The sequence below is a fragment of the Syngnathoides biaculeatus genome, chromosome 3 (assembly GCF_019802595.1).
Source record: "Syngnathoides biaculeatus isolate LvHL_M chromosome 3, ASM1980259v1, whole genome shotgun sequence".
NCBI lineage: Eukaryota > Metazoa > Chordata > Actinopteri > Syngnathiformes > Syngnathidae > Syngnathoides > Syngnathoides biaculeatus.
Genome location: NC_084642.1, coordinates 36,187,267 through 36,214,030, shown reverse-complemented (window position 1 = coordinate 36,214,030; position 26,764 = coordinate 36,187,267). Strand labels below are relative to the sequence as shown.

Here is a 26,764-nt window from a genome sequence, read left to right as displayed (position 1 = left end):
GTGGAGTTTGCATGTTCTCTCTGTGCATGCGTGGGTTTTCTCGAGGCACTCCGGTTTCCTCCCATATCTCAAAAACATGCAACATTAATTGGACACTCTAAATTGCCCCTATTTGTGATTGTGAGTGCGGCTGTTTGTCTGCGATTGACTGGCAGCCAGTTCAGGGACTACCCTGCCTCCTGCCCGTTGACAGCTGGGATAGGCTCCAGCACTCGTCGCAACCCTCGTGAGGATAAGCTGGGGGAAAAATGGATGGATGGAACTCAACAACGCTCTAAATTAGTCATATGATGTGGTCCTTAAAGCCGAAACACCAGATTTTAAATAATTGGCTGGCATTGATAATTTGACATATCAATCAAACTGTGCTAAAAAGGACATAAGTATGTTAACATGAACATGAGCCGTCTATATTTGATATTGAGCAGCACCAGATTTAGTCAAGAAAAAATAATTCATAAAGTTTCAGGCCTCCTCTTCACCTTTGATTCATCTATTACTACCAAGTTCATCTGACAATAAACAGATTGAATTTTGAAGGGCAAAGCTCAAATCCTTATCAAGCGCATCCTGTACTTGCTTCCTTGAAAGCTTGCATTAAAAAGTAAGTGTATTACAACCTTAAGGCCTGGTCAAAGCTTCATAATTTTGTGGGACTGATGAAAAATGTTTTCTTTAGTACATATGATTAACCTGCAAACCTGACATTGTAAAAACCACTGGCACTCAGTTATTTTTATTCGTGCATGTGTGTTCATGTATGTGTGTGTGTGCATGTTTGCTAAAACACATTGTTTTCTCATCAGCAAGTCAATGTTTTTTTTCATCGTACAACACCTAAGCATAAGTGTCTAAGGGTGAACGATGGATGTGACCCTGAGAAATCGGGGTAGAACCTGAAATACCGTAACATCATGTATTTGCTTTATACCAAATAGCTGAGGTTTTAAGATACTGTATGTTATATTAGTATTGTATCGAGGAGCATCACCACAAAATGTGATGGGAACATACAGTGTTAGCCTTTTCACAAAGCAAAGCATGTGTACAAAGCAGTTAAAATTTTATGCACAGTACATGGAGAGTACCAATAATGAATTGGTGTCAGACAAAAGGGAATCAAGTGTTCAAGGCTGATCCTGGTTCAGAGTCCTATTGGAGGACAGAGAATCCGATTGAGTCCTCAGGACCCTGCTGGAGGATCCGTCAGTGCTTACAGTCGCAGGAGTGAGATTGTTGTTCGAGTGGACATCTGGGAGTCCTGAGTAAACAGTTTGCACCTGGACCCTCCACTCATAAGACTTAGAGAGGCAATCAGCAGTTCTGGGTGCCTGGCATATAGGGGGCTCATAAGGTGGTGGGCCAGTAAGTGGGAAGTCATCTGAGGTATACAGGGCCTGACTATGGATAACAATGGGGTCTGGGGAAGAAAGAGGGACCTTGTTATCATCAACAGGATGTAGCTCATTGATGTCTTTGGAGGGGCTCTGGTCTGGAGATATTGAATCTGGTTGGTTGGATATGATGTGGATGGTGAGTCCTGCTTTGGGATAACCACTGGCTGAGGCCTCCAGTGGACTCAGCAGCACTGACAGCTCCTGGCCCAAAGGCTTACGTGGCAACTCTTCAGGCTTCCCTGAGAAAACAAGTGGAATACAGTATATTGTTAGGGGAGGGCATTTGGGCTGGTAAGCGCTCCCAAAAAAAAAAGAAAGTTGGAATTTTAAATATGTGTTGCCTCAGGTCATTCTGTGTGCTGCTTGGATGATGGCTTCATTGGGTAGGTTTATGAGATGCTTTAATGCACAGTGCACAATTTGTTGCTACACTAAAACGACACAATCAGGCAGCACATAGTTGTTAGTTGAGCAGTTGTGCACCTGGAGGAGGAATATCTAGCTTCATCTTCCGTAATTCAGTCATCGAGGCCTGCAGCTGTTCAATGACTACGTCATCACTGTAAAAAAAGGTTTGAGCAAGTCGCTCCAGCAGGAACTCTCGGAGCTCCTCTAATGACATCTTCAAGAGACGCTCTGTGTAAACAAATGGGGTTATCTCTTTGTATGAAACACAAAGGGTTGATACTTATTGTTAAATTTAATAACTGCATTCATTTCAGAACCCTTTTTTAATGGAGAAGCCAAGAATACATTCTCTGCTATATTTTAAACAATGTTTACTAAAAAGTCATTTACCACTTAACAGTTAAACACGACTGTTTCTATTTTCAGATAATGACCTTTGAACAAGTTGGGCAGGCTAAAGCACCAAAAGCCAAATTGCGCCCCTTGCTAAATCCATCTCACAACAATTAAAAATATATTCCATATGATTAACTTCAGCAAAAAAGTTGCCTTTCAAATGATGAATACAAGAAAACTGAAATTACATCTATTAAATGCTTGTGTGTGTAGAGTTTCTGAAAAATTCAAAAGTGATAATTGTTGATAAACTATGTTGAAATCTCATGTATGTAACATAAAATCCAATGTCAAAAAACAAGGATGCCATGAATAAGTCATTATACACACTGGTCACAAGAAATATGGGGCAAGACGTGTTAAACCAATACTAAGGGACAAAAAAAGCTATCAGAATTATGCGACAGGTAATGTACAAAGTACTCAATTTATCTTGCCACATTACTCAGAAGCTGAAAGATTTGTTACTATCCAAGGGGAACCGTTGTATCAAAAAAAAAATCTAAAACAAGAACAAAATAAAAAACAGAGCTGTGTCTCTATTAGATGAGTTAACTTGTGCAATAACTATGACAACGAATTGAAAGCATGTAGCTCCCATTATATGTTTAAAAACATTTTTCAAGTAATAAAAAAAATGTTTTAAACCAGACAAACAAAACTGATAATAATGAAGCTTGGCTATGTTCACGTGACTGTTGCAATTCGCTTAACTGGAACTGTTATTTTTTAATACCTAGAATATATTGTACTCTGTATTAATAGCTCCTAATTTCATTATTATCATTACTACAATAACTGTACTTGGATTACAATGTTATTACCATTTTCCTCTAAACTCAATCACATTTTCATTTTGTGTTAATAATCAAAACTACTCCTGATGATTGGCTCCTATATTATCTGCAATCAAATGTGAAGTTATTTTACTGAATGTTTATTATGCTACTTTATTTGGCTCGTAATATCTCAATTCGACATACTGTTAGTTAGCTAAAGGTGTACCATCGTAAGCCTAATTCCTAATATACTGGAGTAAGAGAAATGCGTACAAGGTAATCATAAAATAATCAACTAGACTTAAGGGTGTGGTAAAATGCTGACAGTAATGGCAAGCTGTTTGATATCTTACTTTTATGTATCTTCAAGATGGCGTAAGACATGGCAATGAGGAGCCTCTCTCCCTCCAGGATGAAAACATCCCAAAGGCGAAGGGTCAAAGTAAACGGTGTCTGCAAAAATCACATCATCACTAAGGGTTATTGAATTTGTGGGTTCTCCTTCTGACCAAAAACAGGCAATTTGCCTCGTTTCATTTCAAACCTCAGAGGCCAGCAGACTCAATCGAAGCAGAGAGACGACTCAGTGGGAAAGAAAAGTGCTGACAGTGACTCAACGGTGCCAAACCACCATCACAGGATTCTGCGCCTTAATTGCTTTGGGCTAGTCGAACATTTCATGTTTCGTATGATGCAGTATTCCAGAGATTTAAAAAAAACAAAAATCAAGGGGCAGGAGGTGAAAGGACATCACCTTTTAAAAGCTACTTTGACTACGGATTACCACTGGATCACTGGAAAAGGTACACTTAGCAATTAAAAGATGAAAAGTGTCAGATGGCTCACTATCTCTGGTCTTGTTCAGAATCAAAATTAATACAACTAAAAGGTGTGTGTTGGGCTTGAGGTTGAGGTTATGTTCAAACGTTTCCACATCATACTCATCCAAGAAAATCTTTGTTGTCATGATGGAAAACAAAAAGGCCTTGCCCAAACTATTCCCACAATAATGTCAGCATCAAATTGTCCAAAAAATCTTGAAGAATTAAAAAAGATTCAAGTATCAAGAATTTTGCGAGGAATAGGGGTCTAGACAAACTTTTGCTTGATGAATTAATGGATTAATGAGATTGTTTGGATAATTTCTTCACTATAATGTATTTTGGTCTGTTTACTTACCCTGTCAATGAAGCATTGCAAGAACCATTTAGTGCTGTAAATGCCTGCAGACATCTGTTCCTTATCCTGCAGAGAAATGCCCAAATGTTAAAGCAGTCGTCTTTCATTTATAGCATGGAAAAAATTGTACACTCCACTGTGCCTGTACAGATGCAGACCCTCACATCTCACCATATGTTTCTTTAGTTTGGGAATCAGTTTGGAAATGATCTGATCATGATGTGCCTGGAATCGCTGAAGCTTGGGGAATCCAGGAACAAAAAATCCTTTAAGAAGAAGGTAACGGGGAAGGGGTGAGATTGTGGGTAAGGCAAAGCAGTAGAGAAATCGTTTAATTTCATCCAATTATTTTTGAAAGAGCAACAGTAGCACAGTCGGCAAGAAGTTGCACTGCCCTGCACACCTCAAGAGCAACATAAAACAGAATTCCAAATGACCATTTCCCATTATTCTGAGCAGCACATCATCTCAAAACGCATATGTCAATGTCAAAACATCATCTCACCATGCATGGCGTGTTTTGGGTTGCTCAGCAGCTGTGTCAGAGCCCAGAAGGCATCTTCCTCGTTCATGTACATGAGTAGTAGTGCGGCAATCTGACTCATGCCTTGGCAATAACTCACTTCCTGCAGACCAGAGGACAAAGTGACAACAATCGCAAAGTGAGGTTTCCACAGCTTTTGGCTCATGACGAGCCTCATGGTCAAACAGCAGCACAGCTTCACGAAGACCAAATCTGACTTGTTTTTGTGGCATGGTGCACAGCAGTTGCAGCCAACAGCTAAAGTGAACCTAATTCCGAACCTCCCTTCCCCCTGCTTGCTAACACTTTCCAGCATGTGTTACTAATTTGCAGGGACAGACAACACTGACAGTACTTGCACACCATACAGCAATGCTATCACACCAATGTTTACAAACCGTCCTTCATAATCATAAAATAACAAAAAAATGAAATGACTGAACAAGTGAACAATTAACTGAAACTCATTATTTCAACTGTTGAAATCTACAATTGTGAGGCTTTAAATTGGTATGGTATGGATTAGGCTCTTCACAATCAGGATTTTGGACCGATCACCAATTGGTGAGTTAAAAAAATTATAACCAATCACTGACCCGATAACAAGATGGAGCAATGTGTCTTTTTAAATGACTTATTTATTTACTGTGTATTATTGTGCACTGCATTGTGCAGTGAGTAGAGTATCTTCAACAGTATTCTCTACTCCAGTGACTCTCAAACAGTTCGTGTACCCTGAGTGATCTTCATTTGTACCCTAAAAATGATAAAATTTTACTTCACTGCTCAAAGAAATATTAATTTATGAGAAATTATGTACCACTGTTCATCTAATTGGGAAGGATGTGCAGCAAGTAAAGGTGATTAAGGATAGTGATGGAACTATGTTGATTGGTGCCAGTAGTGTGCTACGTAGATGGAAAGAGTACTTTGAGAAGTTAATGAATGAAGAAAATGGGAGAGAAGGTAGAGTAGAAGAGGCAAGTGTGAATGATCGGGAAGTGGCATTGATGAGTAAGACAGAAGTTAGAAAAGCACTGAACAGAATGAAAAGTGGAAAGACAGTTGGTCTCGATGACATACCAGTGGAGGTATGGAAGCAATTTGGTGAGTTGGCTGTGGAGTTTTTGACCAACTTATTCAATACAATACTAGCCGGAGAGAAGATGCCAGAAGAATAGAGGAAAAGTGTGCTGGTCCCCATTTTTAAGAACAAAGGCGATGTTCAGAACTGTGGAAACTTCAGAGGAATAAAGATGACGAGCCACACAATGAAGTCATGGGAAAGAGGAGTGGAGGCTAGACTCAGGACAGAAGTAAGTATCTGCGAGCAACAATATGGTTTCATGCCTAGAAAAAGTACCACAGATGCATTATTTGCCTTGAGGATGCTAGAGGAAAAGTACAGAGAAGACCAGAAGGAGCTACATTGTGTCTTTGCGGATCTAGAGAAAGCCTATGACAGAGTACCAAGAGAGGAACTGTGGTACTGCATGCGTGAGTCTGGTGTGGCAGAGATGTATGTTAGAATAGTACAGGACATGTATGATGGCAGCAGAACAATGGTGAGGTGTGCTTTAGGTGTGACAGAGGAATTTAAGGTGGAGTTGGGACTGCATCAGGGATCAGCTCTGAGCCCCTTCCTGCTTGCAGTGGTAATGGATAGGCTGACAAATGAGGTTAGACTGGAATCCCCTTGGACCATGATGTTCGCAGATGATATTGTGATCTACAGTGAAAGCAGGGAACAGGTGGAGGAACAATTAGAAAGATGGAGGTACGCACTGGAAAGGAGAGGAATGAAGATTAGCTGAAGTAAAACAGAATATACAGGTATGTGCGTGAATGAGAAAGGTGGAGGGGGAAGAGTGAGGCTACGGGGCGAAGAGATAGTGAAAGTGGACGACTTCAAATACTTGGGCCTAATACAAAGCAATGGATACTGTAGTAAAGAAGTGAAGAAACGGGTCCAAGCGGGGTGGAACAGCTGGCGGAAATTGTCTGGTGTTCTATGTGACAAAAGAGTATCCGCCAGGATGAAGGGCAAAGTATATAAAACAGTGGTGAGGCTGGCCATAATGTACGGATTAGAGACGGTGGCTCTGAAGAAACAACAGGAAGCAGAACTTGAGGTAGCAGAAATGAAGATGCTGAGGTTCTAGCTTGGTGTGAGCAGGTTGGATAGGATTAGAAATGAGCTCATTAGAGGGACAACCAAAGTTGGATGTTTTGGAAACAAGATTCGAGAGAGCAGACTTCGATGGTTTGGACATGTTGAGAAGTGAGAGAGTGAGTTTGTTGGTAAAAAGGTGCTGAGGATGGAGCTGGTAGGCAAAAGAGTGAGAGGAAGACCAAAGAGAAGGTTTATGGATGTGGTGAGGTAAGACATGAGGACAGTGGGTGTTAGAGAGGAGGATGCACGAGATAGGCTTAGATGGAAAAAGATGACACGCTGTGACGACCCCTAACGGGACAAGTTGAAAGAAAAAAAAAGAACACTAGTCCTCTAATTATGTCAGCAAAATATAGTGACAGAGAGAATGTATAAATTATTATCTATTAGATGGCTGGAATTACATACAGTAATAGTAATAACGAATATTGGCTTTGGATAAAACATAATTTAGTGAAGACATACATTTGTGAACTACACTTGTTTCGCTTCTGATTTAGCAGGATTTGTTGCTTAAACTTCAAACTTTTTTTTATGTGTAAAATATAGGAAAAGCAATCAGAAACCTTTTATCAGTGTCTAAAACTAAAAGTTGCTCCATTTTCTGCCACGCAAATCCTAGATTACATCAGTTTCATTATCAAACTCAAAACACAAAACACAAAGAGTCAAAATCTTTTTAGAATATTGAATGAAGCCTACAATGGTTCATTAGGGAAACACAGAGGGATTTAACCACAAAAAGGAAATATGACTAATGGTGAAAGACAGTAACACTGAGAGTAAACAAAAAGGGAAGATAGGACCGAGTGTTTCTTGACTAAACTAGAGCGAGTTGAGCGAGTATAAAGTTGAAATTTTGTATGAAGCTCATATTTTTCCCAAAGTTATAAAGCACTAATATTGTCCAGAAGGCACGGTGACTCAGCTGGAAAGCGTTGACCTCACAGTTCTGAGGTCCCGGGTTCAATCCCGCACCCGCCTGTGTGGAGTTTGCATGTTCTCCCTGTGCCTGCGTGGGTTTTTTCCGAGCACTCCAGTTTCCTCCCACATCCCGAAAACATGCAACATTAATTGGACACTAAATTGCCCCTAGGTGTGATTGTGAATGTGGATGTTTGTTTCTATGTGCCCTGTAGTTGCCTGGCAACCAGTCCAGGGTGTACCTGTGTCCTCCCCGTTGACAGCTGGGATAAGCTCCAGCACTCCTGCGACACTTGTGAGGATAAGTGGCTAAGAAATGGATGGATGGATGGATGGATGGATGGATAATTTTGTGCATGCTGGCAAAGTTTTTTGTGGTACTCAGGTTCTTTGGTCCTTGGGGATTGTCACGTCCCATCGGAACGGGAGTGGTAGGACCCAAATGCAGGAACTCGGAAGACGCAAGGTAGTTCAAGAAGAGACACGTTTATTGTATGCCGAGGTCGGGGATCGAGCAGGCAGTCCGGTGCAGCAGCGGTTGTTGGGGCGTCGGGCGAAGAGAGCAGATGAGTGGGCAGGCAGTAGTCGGTACACGGGGAAACAATCAACGCAGGCAGGAGTGTCAAGGAGTCAGGCTTACAAGGTTGGTCAGAGAACTGACGGAGGTCGGTACGCACAGGTTCAGTCAGGAATACGAGAGTGCTGGAACGGGACATAAAGCTCAACGAACTGGCGGAGGACCAGTCGTCACCGGGTCCTATATATACGGGGGATGATCAGGCCGCATGAGGCACAGGTGTGTGCCTCCCAATCACCGCAGCCGCACAGCTCGTGCTGAAGCGGCAGGATCATGACAGGGATGGTCTTTTCTCTGCTCATCCAAAACACTCTTTAACTCTGTACTCTTACTCATGCATCAAGCATATAGAATGATTGTTTAAACTTTAGTTTCAGCAAACAAACAGTTTGTGCTTCAATACTACACTTCATGCTGTTTGGCAAACAGTTCTCAACATCTCACAGTTGTTCCGGTAAAGGTGACATACTGGCAGAGACATCTAGGCATACATTTGGAATATCTTTGCAGAGTATCTGAAATATCAAAACCGATGTATCTTTCGGTAAATACAAATCCAGCGGGATAGAGCATTGGCCTCACGGTTCTTAAGACCAGGTTTCAAATCCTGGTTTCGCCGTGTGAAGTTTGCATGTTCTCCCCGTGCCTGTGTGGGATTTCTCCGGGAACTTCGGCTTCTTCCCACATCCCAAAAACATGCATTAGTTGGAATCTCTAAATTGCCCTTAGATGTTATTGTGAGTGCAACTGTTGTCTTTCTCCATGTGCCTTGCGATTGGCTGGCAACAAGTTCAACGTGGGTTAGTGATGCATTGTTGGCAAAGCTGCCACTTACTGTGTTGTAGGCAGAATATGCTGACAGAATATTGAAGAGAGACTGCTGTCTGCAAAAAAAGAAGACAAAGGAACAATAGGGGAAAAAAAAAATTAAATTTCCAGTGCTTTTACCTTGTATTGTTCTGTGCACATAATATGCTTGTACTCAATGCTTGAAAGCCAAAACACCACACCTAAATCCTCCCTCCTTTCAGATTTAAACATCCAAACCGCAGTAACATTTGGCATGATTCTTTGAATGAATTATTGCTACTGATGAATCGGAACATTGCAGAGCAACCTGTACAAGCAGTATTACAGTCCAGTGGATCCTTCTGCAGTCATAAAATCTGTAATTCAACCAGTTTCATAATTTCAAACATGAACCCGCCTGTACACATGGACCTCACCTCCACTTGTCACTCTCTCATGCCATTAAATTAAGGGATAAGAACTCAATTGATTGTTTTTATGTTTATTATTCATCAGTGGTTTTTTTGACTGAGACTGAGGTCACCTCACTTTGAGCAACCTTTCCTTCCTGGAGTCTGTCTGGTAACATCACAACAGTGAGTACACATTTATAACTTTTTTTAACGTCATACAGTTAATAACTTTGTTTCACACAAAGATGAACATTTATTAGTTAGCACTTAAAATACATAAAACCCTGCCAGAACAATTATTAGTGTATCCAGTGATAGATAAATTCGTTTCACTCTGCTTTCTGCTGCCTGGTCAGCATTGCAAATGAGAATATTTTATCCATCCATTCATCCATCCATCAATTTTCTTAGCGGCTTATCCTCACAAAGGTCATGGGAGTGCTGGAGCCTATCCCAGTTGTCAACAGGAAGGAGGCAGGGTACACCTTGAACTGGTTGCCAGCCAATCGCAGGGCACATAGAGTCAAACAGCCCCACTCACAATCACACCTAGGGGTAATTTCGAGTCTAATTAATGTTGCATGTTTTTGGGATGTAGGAAAAAACTGGAGGGCCCGGAGCAAACTGACGCAGGAACGGGGAGAACATGCATTAAACAAAAACAACAACAAAAAAAATTTCCAAAATCACATGTGGCAGCAAAATGAGCTCTCAGTAACAGCTACTGTTTTCTTTGGACTTCTTTATTTTAATTACATAAATACCTCACGGCTGCAAACCACTGCTCCCTCCTTAGCAGTTACTTCACTGCTGAAGTCGTTTTATTGCAGAACAGATGACATCTGTATCTGCAAGATTCTAAACGATAAAATGGGACATGAGACTAACCATGGCTGCCCAAATCCACAGTGAGGCCAAGTGACCACAGGATACTCCTTAAAGAATGGAGCAGAATTATTCGCTCTCCAACCCTACATTCTTTTATTATTGAACTGTACTTTACAGAGTTAAATACATTGACCTTTTGCTGCTCTATATTTTGAAGCGCCTCCTCCAAATAGGGTTGCTATTGCAATTTGGTCACTTTGTTAGAACATCACATTCAACTCAAACTTGCAATCCAAAACATACCCTGCTTTTCACTCTCTGGCTGAGTTCCTGATGAGGTTACAAATGTACATAGTGACCACAAAGAAAAAACTGATTTCATGATGGAATGGCTCCATCTATCTTTCAGAAATTGGAAATAACACTTGGAAAAATGACTGGTTATTTGATTTTTGTTTTTAAATTGGAAAAATCTGTTTGAAACAAGAAAGGAAAAGTTGAATGAAGGTTTGATTTTCAATTTTATTTTCTAAAATGAAAATATAATATACCACGAGACACAAATCAAAAAAGGGACTGTAGATTTGTTTAGGATTAGCGGAAGTTGTCTCCGACAAGAACAGTGCTCATGCTAGCCAGTAGGGGGGAAGCAATTCATGAGATTGGAGGCTGCTGCCGTAGGAGCAAGATAAGTCAAATATAGACAATATAGTGTTCCAGCTTCATCTCAAAAGTGTTGACTGGGTACCACTAATTGGATTCATTTCACAACTACTCCACAAAGATAATTGCGCTCTGTTGTTCTTCGTTGTTTTCTAATGGTTGGCATTTGCATGCCCCAAGCTGTTGCCCTCTAGTGGCCAGCAGGAGCACTGTTCTTGTCGGTGACAGCTTCTGCCAATCCAAAACAAATATACAGGCCAATTCTACATTTTTGTCCCATAATATATTCTATATTATTATTATCATTATTATTATTATTATTATTATTATTATATTGACAATCAAACCATTATAAACTTTTTCGTACTGGTTCCAGGCAACAAAAAGAATGTCAAGCTGTATTTTACTTTGCTTTTTTTCTATTTAAAAATCCAAATAAAATAACCAGCTGTATTTTATTTTTATTATATCTTCAAAAGTATTATAAAATTACCAAAGGACACAAGGACCCCAATGAAATGGAAAAAACAAATCAAATAAAATGGTAAATATGGAGTCCTTTGATGCCCTCACAACTCCTTTATCTTTACTTTTTAGCCCTTAATACAATTAAAGGCCTCTTCTTATTTCAGGAATGAACTGCTGTACTTATAATTTGACTGTTTTAACTATTATAATAAGACTTTCAAAGCCTTTCTCGGGATAGGTATTGGAAATTAGTATTAGCTATAATTGCTGTGATGCTAATTACAGTAATGTTCCCTAATTGTCTGCTTTAGCATCTGGTGCTTTTCAAATAAACATCCATACATCCATTTTCCTAGCTGCTTATCCTCACAAGGGTTGAGGGAGCGCTGGTGCCTATCCCGTCCATCAACGGGCTGGGTACAAAATGAATTGGTCACCAGCCAATCACAGGGCACATGGTGACAGACAACAGTCTCACTCACAATCACACCTAGGGGCAAATTACAGTGTCCAATTAATGCATGGTTTTGGGATGTGTGAGAAAACCGGAGTGCCCAGAGAAAACCTATGTAGGCACGGGGAGAACATGCAAACTCCACACAGGCAGTGTGTAAGTAATTTGGATACTTACTTGACACCAAAACGATCCATGAACATGATATGATTGCGGAAGGTCCTGTTGATGTCAAGGTCAATCTGTTTGATCTCCGATGAGTACAGTTTGGCTTGCTCCTTCATTTCCTGAAAAAGCAAGCAGTTAAGACATTCGGGTAAGTTAAAATATTCAAATATTTACGAGCTATATCATCACAACTTTGGAGCATAGTCAACAGACTTGTATTTTCTAAATGGCTGCTAGTTTGTGACAAGCCTTATAGCAGTGATTCCCAACCAGTGGGCCATTGCACAGTAGCGCGGAGTGGGAAATAATCAAAATTCACTTAATTGGTAAGAAAATGTTTATTTATGAAACATAATGGATGTTTCTTCATCAATTCACCATGCTACCCACTAGTGAGGACTTGCACGCAATGTGAACTGGGTCCAGAGCAGGCAGGATCCTTTTGGATCCTCCACATCCTAGCCATCAGCTCTTCCAGCTCCTTCCGTTGGGAAAGCGCTACGGATCAATGAAAGTCAAAAGTACCAAGCATTCAAACAGGTTTTTCCCTTTGGCAATTAAGTCATTAAATTCTTGATCAGCCTTGTGCCAAGTTAGGACACTCACTCACATCCTGCTGGTCCAATATATATATATTTTTTATTTTTCTAAATATTTTGTAGACCGCACGATTCGTCACTTGCTCCCTCTTGTTCTTTGTTCTTGTTGCTATGTTGTTCCTTGTTCTTTGTTCTGAATGTCGTACAGGGCAGCAGCGACTGCCGGAGAAAAATTACTTGTGTGTTTTTACACACTTGGCCATTAAACCTGATGCTGATTGTGATTCTATCCATATCAGTTAAATAACGTGACCCTGACAAAAATTGCTGGCATTGGGAATGAGTGATTTCGGAAGCTGTAAGCCCACATATTCATTGTCATTGGAAAAAATGTTCATACCTGTATGTTTATGGTTGATTGATCCACCAAATAATTTTTTTAACGTTTCCATGCCTTTTTTTCATTGTTTCATAGAGGGTTGTTTTTTTTTCAGTAATTTCAATATACTGTGAAGAAAATAAGTATTTGAACACCCTGCTATATTGCAAGTTCTCCCACTTAGAAATCGTGGAGGGTTTTGAAATTTTCATCATCCGTGCATGTCCGCTGTGAGAAATCACAATGTATGATTTTTTTTAATAATTTATTTGTGTGATAAAGCTGCAAATAAGTATTTGAATACATGAGAAAATCAATGTTAATATTTGGTACAGTAGCCTTTGTTTGCAATTAAAGAGATCAAACGTTTCCTGTAGTTGTTCACCAGGTTTGCTCAGACTGCAGACTGCCCACTCCTCGACACAGATCTTCTCTAGATCAAACAGGTGTCTGGGCTGTCGCTGAGAAACCGGAGTTTCAGCTCCCTCCAAAGATTTTCTATTGGGTTTAGGTCTGGAGACTGGTTAGGCCACACCATAACCTTGATATGCTTCTTATGGACACACTCCTTGGTTTTCCTGGCTGTGTGCTTTGGGTCGATCTCATGTTGAAAGACCCAGCCGCGACCCATCTTCAATGCTCTGACTGAGGGAAAGAGGTTGTTCCCCAAAATCTCACAATACATGGCTGCGGTCATCCTCTCGTTAATACAGTGCAGTCGCCCTGTCCCTTGTGCAGAAAAATACCCCCAAATCATGGTGCTATCACCCCCATGCTTCACAGTAGGGATGGTGTTCTTGGGATGGAACTCATCATTCGTCTTCCTCCAAACACGGTTAGTGGAATTATGACCAAAAAGTTCCCCTTTGGTCTCATCTGACCACAAAACCTTCTTCCATGTCTCCTCTGTATCATCCAAGTGGTCTTTGGCAAACTTAACATGGGCTTTGACGTGTGCTGGTTTAAGCAGAGGAACCTTCCACACATGATTTCAAACCATGACATCTTAGTGTATTACCAACTGTCACCTTGGAAACGGTGGTCCCAGCTCTTTTCAGGTCATTGACCAAGTCCTGTTGTGTAGTCCTGGGCTGATTCCTCACTTTTCTAAAAATCATTGAGAGCCCACAAGGTGATATCTTACATCAGGCAATTTCTACAGAGCTCTTTCCAGTCGTATGGAGTTGTACAATTTTGTCTCTGATGTCATTGGACAGCTTTTTGGTCTTGGCCATGTTACAAGTTTGAGTCTTACTGATTGTATGTGGTGGACAGGTGTCTTTTTGGAGCTAAAGACCTCACACAGGTGCATCTGATTCAGGATAATACACAGAGTGGAGGTGAACGTTTAAAGGCGGATGAACAGGTCTTTGAGGGTCAGAATTCTAGCTGATAGACAGCTGTTCAAATACTCATTTGGATCTGTAACACACAAATTGTTAAAAAAAAATCATACATCGTGATTTCTGAATTTTATTTTTAGATTATCTCTCTCACAGTGGACATGAACTTACGTGGAAAATTTGAGATCCCTCATTGATTTCTAAGTGGAAGAACTTGCAATACAGCAGGGTTTTCAAATATTTATTTTTTTCACAGTATAGACTACACACACAGAATGAATTTTGTCCCACACCACTCCCTGCCCCGTTGGAGCCAACCCCAATGCAAAATTGACCCTCTACTAGCCTACATGCCATGTTAGCTCTGCGAGATACGGTGAAGGTTATTGTCAGTTTTGGAGTCCAGACCACACCAAGATCTTCCTTCAATCCTTCTGGTCTGAAACCACCATCTACTCAGATGTGAAGGTCTATCCTCCTCACATGAAGAATATTACTTGAATGTGATAGATAGCTGCAGGGTCTTTTTGAAAATAAGTCAGACCCATATGGATATCAGACTTTTTTCATCCATTTTTCATACAAGGGACGGAAATTTGATCAAAGAAATATGGCAAAAAAAAGCAGAATTGCTCACTTCAATCTGGCAAGTTTTCTAAAGCTCTTAAAGTAGCTGCCACTAAGCCTCTTCTCAAAAACAAAGCACTGGACGCCTCTATGTTAGCAAGCTATAAATCCATCTCAAATCTGTCTTTCATAGTTTGTTGAGCAAGTTAATTTCAACCAACTCAGGAATTTATTTCAACTTTAATGGATTTTTTGACAAATTTCAATCAAGTTTCCAAACTCGTCATGATACAGAATCTGTTCTTATCAAAGTGCTAAATGATACAAGGCAGGGGTCATCAACCTTTTTAGGCTGAGGGTTACTTCGTGAGAAGTGATTGTACGAAGGGCTACATGACTTGTTTGCAGCAAACTTCAGTTATAGTTCATTATACATACATAAAATATTGTCATTTTAATTTTTGTATGATGTGACATTACAGGTATTTTAAAATTTTAAATAACATAAGCAAGTCAAGTTCAAAATTTAAAGCTGTGGTATTTTTAGAACATGCCTCGCGGGCACCTTAAATTGTCTTTGCGGGCTACCATGTGCCCTCGCGCACCGCTTTGGTGACCCCTGATATTAGGAGTAATAGTGACTTGGGAAAGGTGATAATTCTGGTCTTGTTGGATCTCACTGCGGCTGTTGACATGGTGGATCATAATATACTACTGAACAGGTTGGAAACGTGGGTAGGACTAAATGGAGCGGTCCTTAAATGGCTTAGGTCCGACCTGGAGGAAAGGAGCGACTTTGTAAGCATTGTAAGTGCTCAATCTCAACAAATGACAATGACCTATGGGGACCCTCAAGGGTCAGTTCTTGGACCCCTCCTCTCTCGGGTCAAATTCTTCAGAACTTGAATTTTGACTATCACGGCAGAGTAGATGAAACAAAGTTATATTTAACTGTATCTCCAAATGACTACAGATCAATTGAGCTGTTGCGTCACTGTCTAAAGTAGATAAATTACTGGATGTGGCAAAATTTTCTTCAACAAAACTGAGAATTGTTTTTGGCAATAAAGAAAAGAGGATTGCTGTTAGTAAATACATGAAGTCATCCATCCATTCATTATCTTTGCCGCTTGTCCTCACGAGGGTTGTGGAGAGTGCTGGAGCCTAACCCAGCTGTCAACAGGCAGGAGGCAGGGTGCACCCTGAACTGGTTGCCAGCCAATCGCAGGGCACATGGAGACAAACAGCTGCACTCACAATCACACCTCGGGGCAATTTAGAGTGTCTAATTAATATTGCATGTTTTTGGGATGTGGGAGGAAACCGGAGTTCCTGAAGGAAACCCACGCAGGCACAGGGAGAACATGCAAACTCCACACAGACGGGTCCAGGATTGAACCCGGGACCTCAGAACTGCGAGGCCAACGGTTTACCAGCTGAGTCACCCTGCTGCCCGTTAAGTCATTAAAAAAAAAAAAAAGACAGAGTCCAAAATCTTGGTGTCCTGATAGATTCTGACCTTTTGGCAGCCGTATAAAATCAATTACTAAAACTGTCTTTTACCATCTGAAGAACATTTCTAGGCTTGCATTTGTCAAGTAGAGCAGGAGAAGCTCATCCATGCTTTTATCTCAAGTAGACTTGACCAGTGAAATGGTCTGCTGACTGGACACCCCCAAAACAGCATTAAACAGCTGAAGCTCATTCAGAATGCTACAGGTCATGTTCTGACCTGAACAAAAATGTCAGCACGTATAAGGCCAATTCTAAAGTCTTTACACTGACTTCCAGCTTTAGAATAGATTTTAAAGATTTGCTTCTGGTCTATAAATCACTAAATGGTTTTGTTCCTGAATACATGAAAGAATACAAACCCAGTAGGGCTATAAGATCAACAAACTCAAATAGTGGAGCACAGAATCCAAAGCAAACCAGTTGAACCAGCATTTTGCTTTTATGCTGCACACAAACAGAATAAGTTACCAACAGAAATGAGGTCAGCCCCAACTTTGAATGTTTCAAAAATCGTTAAAAGCTCATTTTTTTAAATTTCATTTTTAAGTGATATTTGTTGCACTGTATGCTTTTGGGGGTGGACTTTTTTTTGGTTTTTCTTCTCTATGTTTTTCTGTTTATAAGTTGTTTTTACCCATTGTTTTTCATTGTTTTTTATCATGTAAAGCAGTGGTAAGTAGTAATCCACTGGGCCCCGGACTGGTGCCAGTCTGTACACCATTTTGTCCAGGCCCACTAAGAATGTTTTTTCTTCCGGGTGTCTTATTATTATTATTAACCACTTCCGTCCTCGCCTCATTTCCACGCTTGACTCTGGTTCGTCTTTTTCTTGCATTAGCAATGTAAGCTAGCCCTCTTAAAATGAACCGTAAACAGTTCACTGGATAGTTTCTTTGGAAAGGGTATACAAGAAAACGGTGAGACAACAGACGGGTCACAGACTGTTTGCAAAAAGAAAGCTGCATTTCAAAGAAAATATCAAGATTCCTATCTGTGTTATGGGTTCATCAAAACAGGTGATTCACAATCCCTGCACATCTGGCGTCAGGTCCCTATCAAAACAATAAGCTCTCAAAAGTGAGAGGTGCTATTGTATTGCAAAACTCAGTGACCATTTTAATTGTGTGAGCCCTCCCATTTTTTTAATGTGCCCATTACGCTCGTTTCTATGTAAATTGAGTTCTGATTGTTTTGATAGCAACCTGATGCCATATATTTGCAGCAAACTTTTTGGAGAGGCTGCAGTAAAAAAATTAGAAAACCCACTTTCAGGGACAACAATAAGAAGAATAAATGAAATAGCAGGGGACACCGAGGCACAGTTACTTGTGAGGATAACACATAACGGATATGCATTATGGTGAGTTCAATTTTTAATGCATTTTACACTCATTTTTAGGACAATTTATTGCAATGAATTTATTTGAAAATAATACCTACTTGAAACTGGCCCACGGTGCAAAAAACGTTGGGGACCACTGATGTAAAGCACATTGTTATCTTCTGTATAAAATGCGCTATACAAGAAAAAAAATGATTTGCTTTGCATATTCACATTATGATTATGTTTACCTCATATTTTCCCTTATTGTCTTTTTTCATTTTCTCCACATCCAACATCAGAGACCAGACGCGACCTCGAAGCTGGATAGGGATGCCTTTGTACACACGTTTCACCATCTGACAGCATGAAGATGAAAATGTAAAAATACAGCACGTACAAAGCCAAAAAAATATAGTGAATGATGAATAACTTTAGAACGGAACTGTCAATATTTTGACAAGGTCCAGAACAATAAAGTTAAGCTATTTTAACGGGTCTACTGTTTTAAGGGATTTGTGATTACCGGTAACAAGGATTATCAAACATGATGAAATAGCTCATGGATCATCTCTTTTTAAACGATGTTTTATCATGATAATCAGCATTTAAGCACTAGTTTTTATGGATTATTCAGTCTATAGGTTTAGACAGATTTTTGTCTAATCCTTTCTCTTTGGTTGTGTTCGTTGCTACTCACCCTGTCACTGGTTTTGTATTTATCCCACTTTTTGATCATCTTCAGCCATTTCTTTGATCGCTCTAACTCTAGTTGCTTCAGCTGTGCAAAAAAAAGAAATTAAGAAACAACTTAACATAAGGAATGACATTTCCTGTTACTACTCGTCCCTTTCAAACTGCCTTTGCCCAGTAAATTTCCACATCTTAATAAGAGCAAATCGAAGTTTTCATTTTCATTTGCCTTTCATATACAACTGACCAAATGTTACAGTATGTGCGTGTTCACACATCAATTGCGAATTTGCACATTCAGATAGATCTATATGTAAGGACATCGGTGCCACCTATCAACACAAAGGAGTGAGTCTCAGGTGTTAAACTTCACACATCCCTGACACACAGATGCCTTCCTGCCTCTTGCACTATGTCAAAAGTCAGATATTTCACAGGTCGACTTCAACTTGATATCTGATAACTTGCTCAACCTTGCACACCATTGTACCTTTTCTTCATTTGTAGTTGGTACAGGGAGCTCATCTTCACTGTGAAAAAAGAATGAATACGAGGAAGACATTATTTCAACAATGGAACAGTAAGATATTCCTTCAGCTAACGGACCATTACAAATGCACTTACTGCATAAAGCCGAGGCGATCGATAACTTTATAGAGGTTGTAGTCAGCATCTTTCCAGGGGTCAATATCGACCTCACCCCGTCTGCCCTAGAGACGCAAACATGCATACCTACAAATGTATGTCCTATATCAAATAGAGCCTGAAAAAAAATAGTGTGTGTGTACACGGGCACAGTAATCAACTGGTTAACAAATTTGCCCAACAGTTCTGAGGACCCGGGTTAAATGTCGCCTTGCCTATATGCATGTTTGTTTGCATGTTCTCCTCGTGCCTGCATAGGCTTTTGCTGGGTACTACAGTTTCATGGTGCATGGTTGGTTAAATAAAGACCCCAGGTGTGAATGTTTGTGCGAATGCTTGATTGCTTTTATGTGTTCTACAATAGCTCCAGCGCATGCACAACCATGTACTCACTCTCTCTCTCTCTCTCTCTCTCTCTCTCTCTCTCTATATATATATATATATATATATATATATATATATATATATATATATATAATATATATATATATATATAGATATATATATATATATATATAGATATATATATATATATATATATATATATATCTATATATATATATATATATATATATATATATATATATATATATATATATATAATATATATATATAAATCCATCCATTTTCTTTGCTGCTTGTCCTCACGAGGGTTGCGGGGAGTGCTGGGGCCTATCACAGCTATCAACAGGCAGGAGGCAGGGTACACCTTGAAATGGTTGCCAGCCAATCGCAGGGCACATAGAGACAAACAGCCACACTCACAATCACACTTAGGGGCAATTTAGAATATCCAATTAATGTTGCATGTTTTTGGGATGCTGGAGGAAACCGAAGTGCCCGGAAAAAACCCACGTAGGCACAGGTAGAACATCCAAACTCCACACAGGCGGGGCCTGAATACGATTGTTATCTGTCTCATGTACCCTGTAATTGGCGAGCAACCAGTTCAGGGTGTACCCAACTACCTTCCCGATGACGGCTGGGATTGGTTCCAACATTCCAACAACCCTTGTGAGGATAAGCAGCTGAGAGATTGGATGGATCCTATCCCAGCTGACTTAAGAGTGAAAGGCGGACTCTGTCCTGATGGATCCATCCATTCTCTGACCCACTTATCAGTCAGTCGCAGGACACATATAGACACAGACAATCATTCAAACTCACATTCACATCGTTACTGAGTGGGAAATAAACCCAGGCTGCACCAAAGTCAGGCAAGTGTACCACTATAGCATCAGTTACTATTTTTAAAAATTGAATTTCCCAAATTAAACGGCTCCAGCACCCAATGACCCTAACCAGAATAAGCGGTACTGAGAATGGATGGATAGAAGTATCTTTTGAGTTGTTGGTTTAAAAGGGAGACATTAAAAAAAGGTTAGCAGTTAGTTAAGACAAATAATCACACGATGAGAGATATTTTTTTTTTCCAGCTGTGCGCCAACTAGATACCTGCATTAGAATATATAAATCTCTGTCACTGATAATTTAGCCATTAAGCTATAAAAGTCAATTAGTGTAAAGTGTGTCACAGCTGTTGCCATTGTTAGACAGAGCAAAGCCCTCCACCACACTTACACACCCTCACTATTCAGACACTGAGCTAAATTTTACCTTATTCCCTGTCTTTCATCTTCACATTACCATCTGTAAAACCACCAAGAAAACAAATGAGGAATCCAACTTTTTTAAAATAATTATTAATTTACATTTTCATCTATAATTTGATGGTTCGCTTACTGTATCTATTCGTTCTCCAACAAACACGAGAGGATACTGCGGATACAAATGAACAATGATGTGATTTATGGGTGATTGAATGACCAATGTTCAATTTGTAGAAACATTGCTGTGCATGACCAGCCTCTTCTGAATCCATTAAGAGGGTTGTTTACCTCATTGAATAATCATATATGGCACTTCATATGCCATTTTAACAAATACAGTTGGTCATCATACTCTTGGTCCTCATTCCCGTTTTAGACACACAACATGTGATACAACTACTGGAAATGCCTTCTGGAAACAAAGGCATCTACCTACACACACCCACACTCGTTTGTTCTCTTTTCATCCAAGAGTTACAAGCAGTGAAAATGTGTTTATACATACAGCCAATACACATTTAATTCTTTTCTACACCTATTCCTTAGTTAAATATTAACTCCTCTTCCCGCCTCACATTTCCTGGTAGAGCTACAGTGTCTAATGATTAATCGGATTTTCTTTTGTATTTTGGAGTCTTAGTTAAAAGTAAGGAACGAGCAAAACAACGGGTAGAGATTAGCAGGTGGAGTGATAGACTCTCTGCATCAGTCTCTCATGGTTTAGATGGAGTTGAGCTGAAAGATGTTTTCAATTCCCTTCCCCACCCTCACCTATGGTCACAAGCTATGAGTTGTGACCCATGATGCGGCGAAATTTAAGCCTCTGAAAAATTCAGCCGAAAATAGCCCAAAAGGGCATTTTCAGTTTTGGACGGACAAACTTTTATCCCTGAAATAAAATGACTGAAATAATGTTTATCACATGAAACATGTATATTTAAGGTTAGCACATGAGTGTGTACACATCAGAGTTAAGAAACATTTACTAATAACAACCATTGCCCGACAGAACTTTGCTGACTTTGCTGTTAAAGTGCCTGGGAGGTCACTGAATTCCATAAAATATTACCTTCACTCAAGGTTTGATGAAGACATATCCATCCATCGTTCCATCCATTTTCATTGCCGCTTATCCTTACGAGGGTCGCGGGGAGTGCTGGAGCCTGTCCCAGCTGTCAACAGACAGGAGGCAGGCTACACCCTGAACTGGTTGCCAGCCAATCGCAGGGCACATACAGACAAACAACCATTCGCACTCACAATCACACCTAAAGGAAAATTTAGAGTGTGCAATTAATCTTGCATGTTTTTTGGGGTATGGGAGGAAACCAGAGTGCCCAGAGAAAACCCACGCAGGCACGGGGAGAACATGCAAACTCCGCACAGGCGGGGCCGGGATCGAATCCGGATCCTCAGAACTGTGAGGCCAAAACTTTACCAGCTGACCAAACGTGCCGCCTTGATAAAAACATAGTGGACCATAAATTAACCATAAATTTGAAACAAGTATATAAATGTTAAATGACACATTTTCACCAAACTGTTGGTAACATAAAACCACTAACAACAAAGATGAATGCTGTTTTTAGTTTAATCAAATTTGCATGTCGCAGTGAATTTTGGGAACTCCATGTGTTTTCAGTCATCATGCTGGTGGCTACTAAACCAAACTAGACGTCCATATTGTCACTGCTCTCTGCTGTTCGAGTATAAAGGGGAATGAGTTATCGGGTGGTACAGTACTGTTGTCAAATAGTTCTGGATGGAACTATGTTATAGCAGAAATTACCCAACTTTGCAGAGCAAAATAGCTGCCAAACTAGTTTGTTTATAGAGGAAAATACCATAGTCATATTGACTTAATGCCAGCAATGCAAACCATTCTCTGACACTGATCATACAGGGAATGAACACCCTTTAGCATGGACTCTGGTACTCCAGGTGCATCCTCCACAGGACCCCCAATAAACAAGGTCAAAGGCCTTCTCACAAAAAACATGTCGACTGGTTGGAAGAATGGACAATCGGTGCTCTCCATTGAGACCCATCTCCAAGCCTGGCTTCAGAGGAAAAACCACATTCATTTATCATCTTTGTCATTGAGGATCGTTGAGCATTCTTTTTCTGGTCCCTCACTTCACCCCTTTTTGCCTTGGATGAACCATCCGAAGGGATAATCCCCCCCAATAATTTAGGTGTAGGGACCATTGTGATGTACAAACCTCTACACCACGATGGGGTGACGGCTCACGGAAAGGTTCCAGTTTATTCAATACTTGAAAAAAAAAAAAATCTTTCTGGTCTCAAGTGAAATACCATAAAAAATCTTGAGTTAGACCTGTATTTCATGTGAACCAAGTACAGAGTTGAATTTATGTTACGCTTTAGGGCATTGACTTACCGTAGCATATTTCAAAATGATGTCAGCTCTTTCCTCAGCTATTAATGTCTCAATGTCTTTCCTCATGTCAATATCTGTAGAGAAGAGAGCAAAATCAACGAGAAACAGAAATAAAAAGTGATACCAAAAACTTAAAGTAGTAGGATTCTTGTATTAATATAAAAAGCTCAAAAGCAAATATTCTGAAGATATGTCAATGTTGTCTTTCAGATGGACTTAATTGGTTTAAGGTGATTAGCATTATTAATGTGCATACTGTATTACAACTCACCAAACCAAAGAAAGGGCACCATGCCCAACATTTGTAAAGCTTTTCAGCTTTATCAGTGACCTACATTTGGATCAATCAATTTTAACAACACTTAAAGACACACAAGACCACGTTTAAATGATCAAAGCCTTTGGGGTCACACTCTTAAGTGTGTCAGATTATTTATAAGTAGTGGAATAATATACCAGGGGAACGATATATTCCAATTACAAGACTCAAGTCTTCCCCTTTGAACCAATGCCCTGGAGTCAAATCAATCCTCTAAACATTCTCTGTCATGCCAACATACACTCCTGGAAGGATTCTATGTCCATGATCACGACCATCTGGATATTGTCCATGTCTCGTAAACAGGTCCCCCCTGTTGACTTCCTGAGTTCCCATCTTGGGAAGAAAAGAAAATAGCACAGGGATCAAGGTCAGGTGAGTTGGAGGGTTGCTCCAGAATAGCAATATTCTTCTTCTTGGCCAGCAAATGTCAAACGCTTACGTCAATGTCAGCAGGTGCGTTGTCATCGTGAAGCAACCATGAGTTGTCGTGCAACAACCCTCACGCCTTTTCTCACACACTGAATGAAGCAAATACCAGAGAATCTCTTTGGAGATGTGACGTTTGATCAGCTGCGTCAAATATAGTGTGGGTTTGAAATATTGTTTTTGTTCTGGAACTTTTCTGACACACTTCAAAGGATAAGAATCTGGCCATATTTCTGGGTTGTCTTTGATTAATTTATTATGCATTTTAAGGACAATAACAATACATTATAGCACCCCCAACCCCTCCCGCCACCCTCTACACACTCTCATCCTCAAAATCTTACGGCCACATGTTCTTACAAATAGTAAGATGTAGCATGATAACAGCTGTTTTACTCAGAACAAAGTAGATCGTCTAATTCTTTTAATGTGGGATAGAGTAGGGAATGAAACAGACAAGAAAATGGCCTGCAAATTAGCTGTGATGTTGGTCCCCAGCAAAGAAAACAAACATTAATAGCTTGATGTGATGCAGTGGCTGTGATCGCTCAACATCTATCTGGGGACCACTTTCTCAATAAAACAAATCCCAGACAGAACGGATAATCCAAAATCATCCCCAAACAATAGAACCAGAGTATTAAACCTGCCTAATCTGCATTCTCTGTGTGGCTTTTCCACTAATGCCAGTACCATCAGTGCCAATCTCAACACGCAACACCACAGGGGGGAAAAAAAAAACCCATCTGGATTGAATATTACTGTGTGAAGTGGAATAACAGTTGCCGTTTTCAAATCTAGTGCACCCCACATACACACACACACTCAATCACACTCACACATACTGTACATATTTAGGTAAAAATGGTGGCTCCCCAAGGCTCAGTTGCATACAAGCAAGGATCGGGTTAGATTTACTAATTTGCAAACAACTCTGTGAGCAAATAGTCCAACAGTTTAAGAACAATGCTTCTTAATCTACAAGCCCAAGGAATTCAAGGATTTCATCATCGAAGGGCTTTAACATAATGTATTTTGATCCCTCAGGCATCACTGAATTAAAAACAGGCGTCATTGTGTAAATGGTATTGCCATGTGGGATCAGGAACACTTCAGAAAACCTTTGTCAGTTAACATAATTTGTTGTTACATCTACAAATGCTCGTTAGAATTACACTAGAAAAAGCAAAATCCATATATCAAGACCCAGTCTGACAAGTAATTCAGCCTTATCAAGCCACAAGCCAGTGCAATCTATAGGCGAGTCCCAAGCCTGGATAAATGCAGAGGGCTGCATCAGGAATGGCATATGGCATAAAACTGCCAAAAACCAATATGAGCATGCATGTAAAGAAGACCATACCGGATCGGTCGTGGCCCGGGTGAACAACACCCGGCCCCGGCACTGTCAACCTGCAGGATGTCGGGGGAAATTAAGCTACTTTGGGTCGAAGACAAAGAAGAGGAGGAAACCAGATTCAACGACAGAAGAAGAGGAATGCACAGAGCCGACAACTGAGTGTGGGAACTTTGAATGTTGGTACTATGACAGGAAAAGCTCGGGAGTTGGTTGACATTATGATTAGGAGAAAGATTGATATATTGGGCATCCAAGAGAGCAGGTGGAAAGGTAGTAAGGCTAGACGTTTAGGAGCAGGGTTTAAATTATTTTACCAGAGTGTAGATGGGAAGAGAAATGGAGTATGGGTTATTTTAAAGGAAGAGCTGGCTAAGAATGTCTTGGAGGTGAGATCGAGTGATGAGGCTGAAACTCAAAATTGAAGGTGTTATGTAAAATGTAATTAGCGGCTATGCCCCACAGATAAGATGTAACCCAGAGTTGAAAGAGAAATTCTGGAAGGAAATAGATGAAGTAGTTCTGAGCATCCCAGACAGAGAGAGTTGTGATTGGTGCAGATTGTAATGGACATGTTGGTGAAGGAAACAGGGGCGATGAAGAAGTGATGTGTAAGTACGGCATCCATGAAAGGAATGTTGAGGGACAGATGGTGGTGGACTTTGCAAAAAGGATGGAAATACGAGTAGCGAATGCTTTTTTTTCCCAGAAGAGGCAGGAACATAGTGTGACCTACAAGAGCAGAGGTAGAAGCGCGCAGGTGGATTATATTTTACACAGACGATGCAAACTGAAGGAGGTTACTGACTGTAATGTAGTGGTCGGGGACAGTGTAGCTCGACAGCATAGAATAGTGGTGTGTAGGATGACTCTGGTGGTGGGTAGGAAGATTTAGAAGACAAAGGTAGAGCAGAGAATCATGTGGTGGAAGCTGAGAAAGGAAGAATGTTGTGTGGACTTTCGGAAAGAGGTGAGAGAGGCTCTCGATGGACAGGATGTGCTCCCAGAAAACTGGACTACTACAGCCAGGTTGATCAGAGAGACAGGCAGGAGAGGCCATGGGGTGTCTTCTGGTAGGAAAGGGGAGAAGGAGACTTGGTGGTGGAACCCCAAAATACAGGAAGTCATGCAAGGAAAGAGATTAGCAAAGAAGATGTGGGAGACTGAGAGGAGTGAGGAGAGGTGGAAGGAATACATTGAGATGCGACGTAGGGCAAAGGTAGAGGTGGCGAAGGCTTAATAAGAGGCATATAATAACATGTACACCAGGTTGGACACAAAAGGAGAAAAGGATCTCTGCAGGTTGGCCAGACAAAGGGATAGAGATGGGAACGATGTGCAGCAGGTAAGGGTGATTAAGGATAGAGATGGAAATGTGTTGACTGGTGCCAGTAGCGTGCTAAATACATGGGAAGAATAAGAAAGTGAGAGAGAAAGGTGAATAGAAGGGGCAAGTGTGAAGGACCAAGAAGTGGCAATGATTAGTAAGGGGGAAGTCAGAAAGGCA

At 40.4% G+C, this 26,764-nt stretch overlaps 1 protein-coding gene across 1 annotated transcript; it reads right to left on the bottom strand.

The window, feature by feature from the left end:
* Positions 1-1,046: 1,046 nt before the first annotated feature.
* Positions 1,047-23,801, bottom strand: LOC133498150 (USP6 N-terminal-like protein). The gene is made up of 14 exons (XM_061814641.1): positions 23,713-23,801; positions 23,153-23,226; positions 19,121-19,206; positions 18,987-19,026; positions 18,504-18,584; positions 18,055-18,162; positions 12,149-12,258; positions 9,192-9,240; positions 4,665-4,785; positions 4,331-4,425; positions 4,160-4,225; positions 3,334-3,433; positions 1,881-2,033; positions 1,047-1,636 (listed from the first exon to the last, which is right to left on the bottom strand). Exons 1-14 carry the CDS (start codon positions 23,762-23,764, stop codon positions 1,128-1,130), a joined length of 1,644 nt encoding a protein of 547 aa, XP_061670625.1. The 5' UTR covers positions 23,765-23,801; the 3' UTR covers positions 1,047-1,127.
* Positions 23,802-26,764: the final 2,963 nt, after the last annotated feature.

Coding starts and splice junctions, on each gene's coding strand:
- LOC133498150 (XM_061814641.1), bottom strand. CDS start 23,764: ATGGACAATATCCAGATGGTCGTGATCATGGACATAGAATCCTTCCAG. Junction 23,227..23,712: donor CATAGAATCCTTCCAGGAGT/GTATGTTGGCAT, acceptor TCTTCTCTACAG/ATATTGACATGAGGAAAGAC. Junction 4,226..4,330: donor CCAAACTAAAGAAACATATG/GTGAGATGTGAG, acceptor ATTTCTCTGCAG/GATAAGGAACAGATGTCTGC.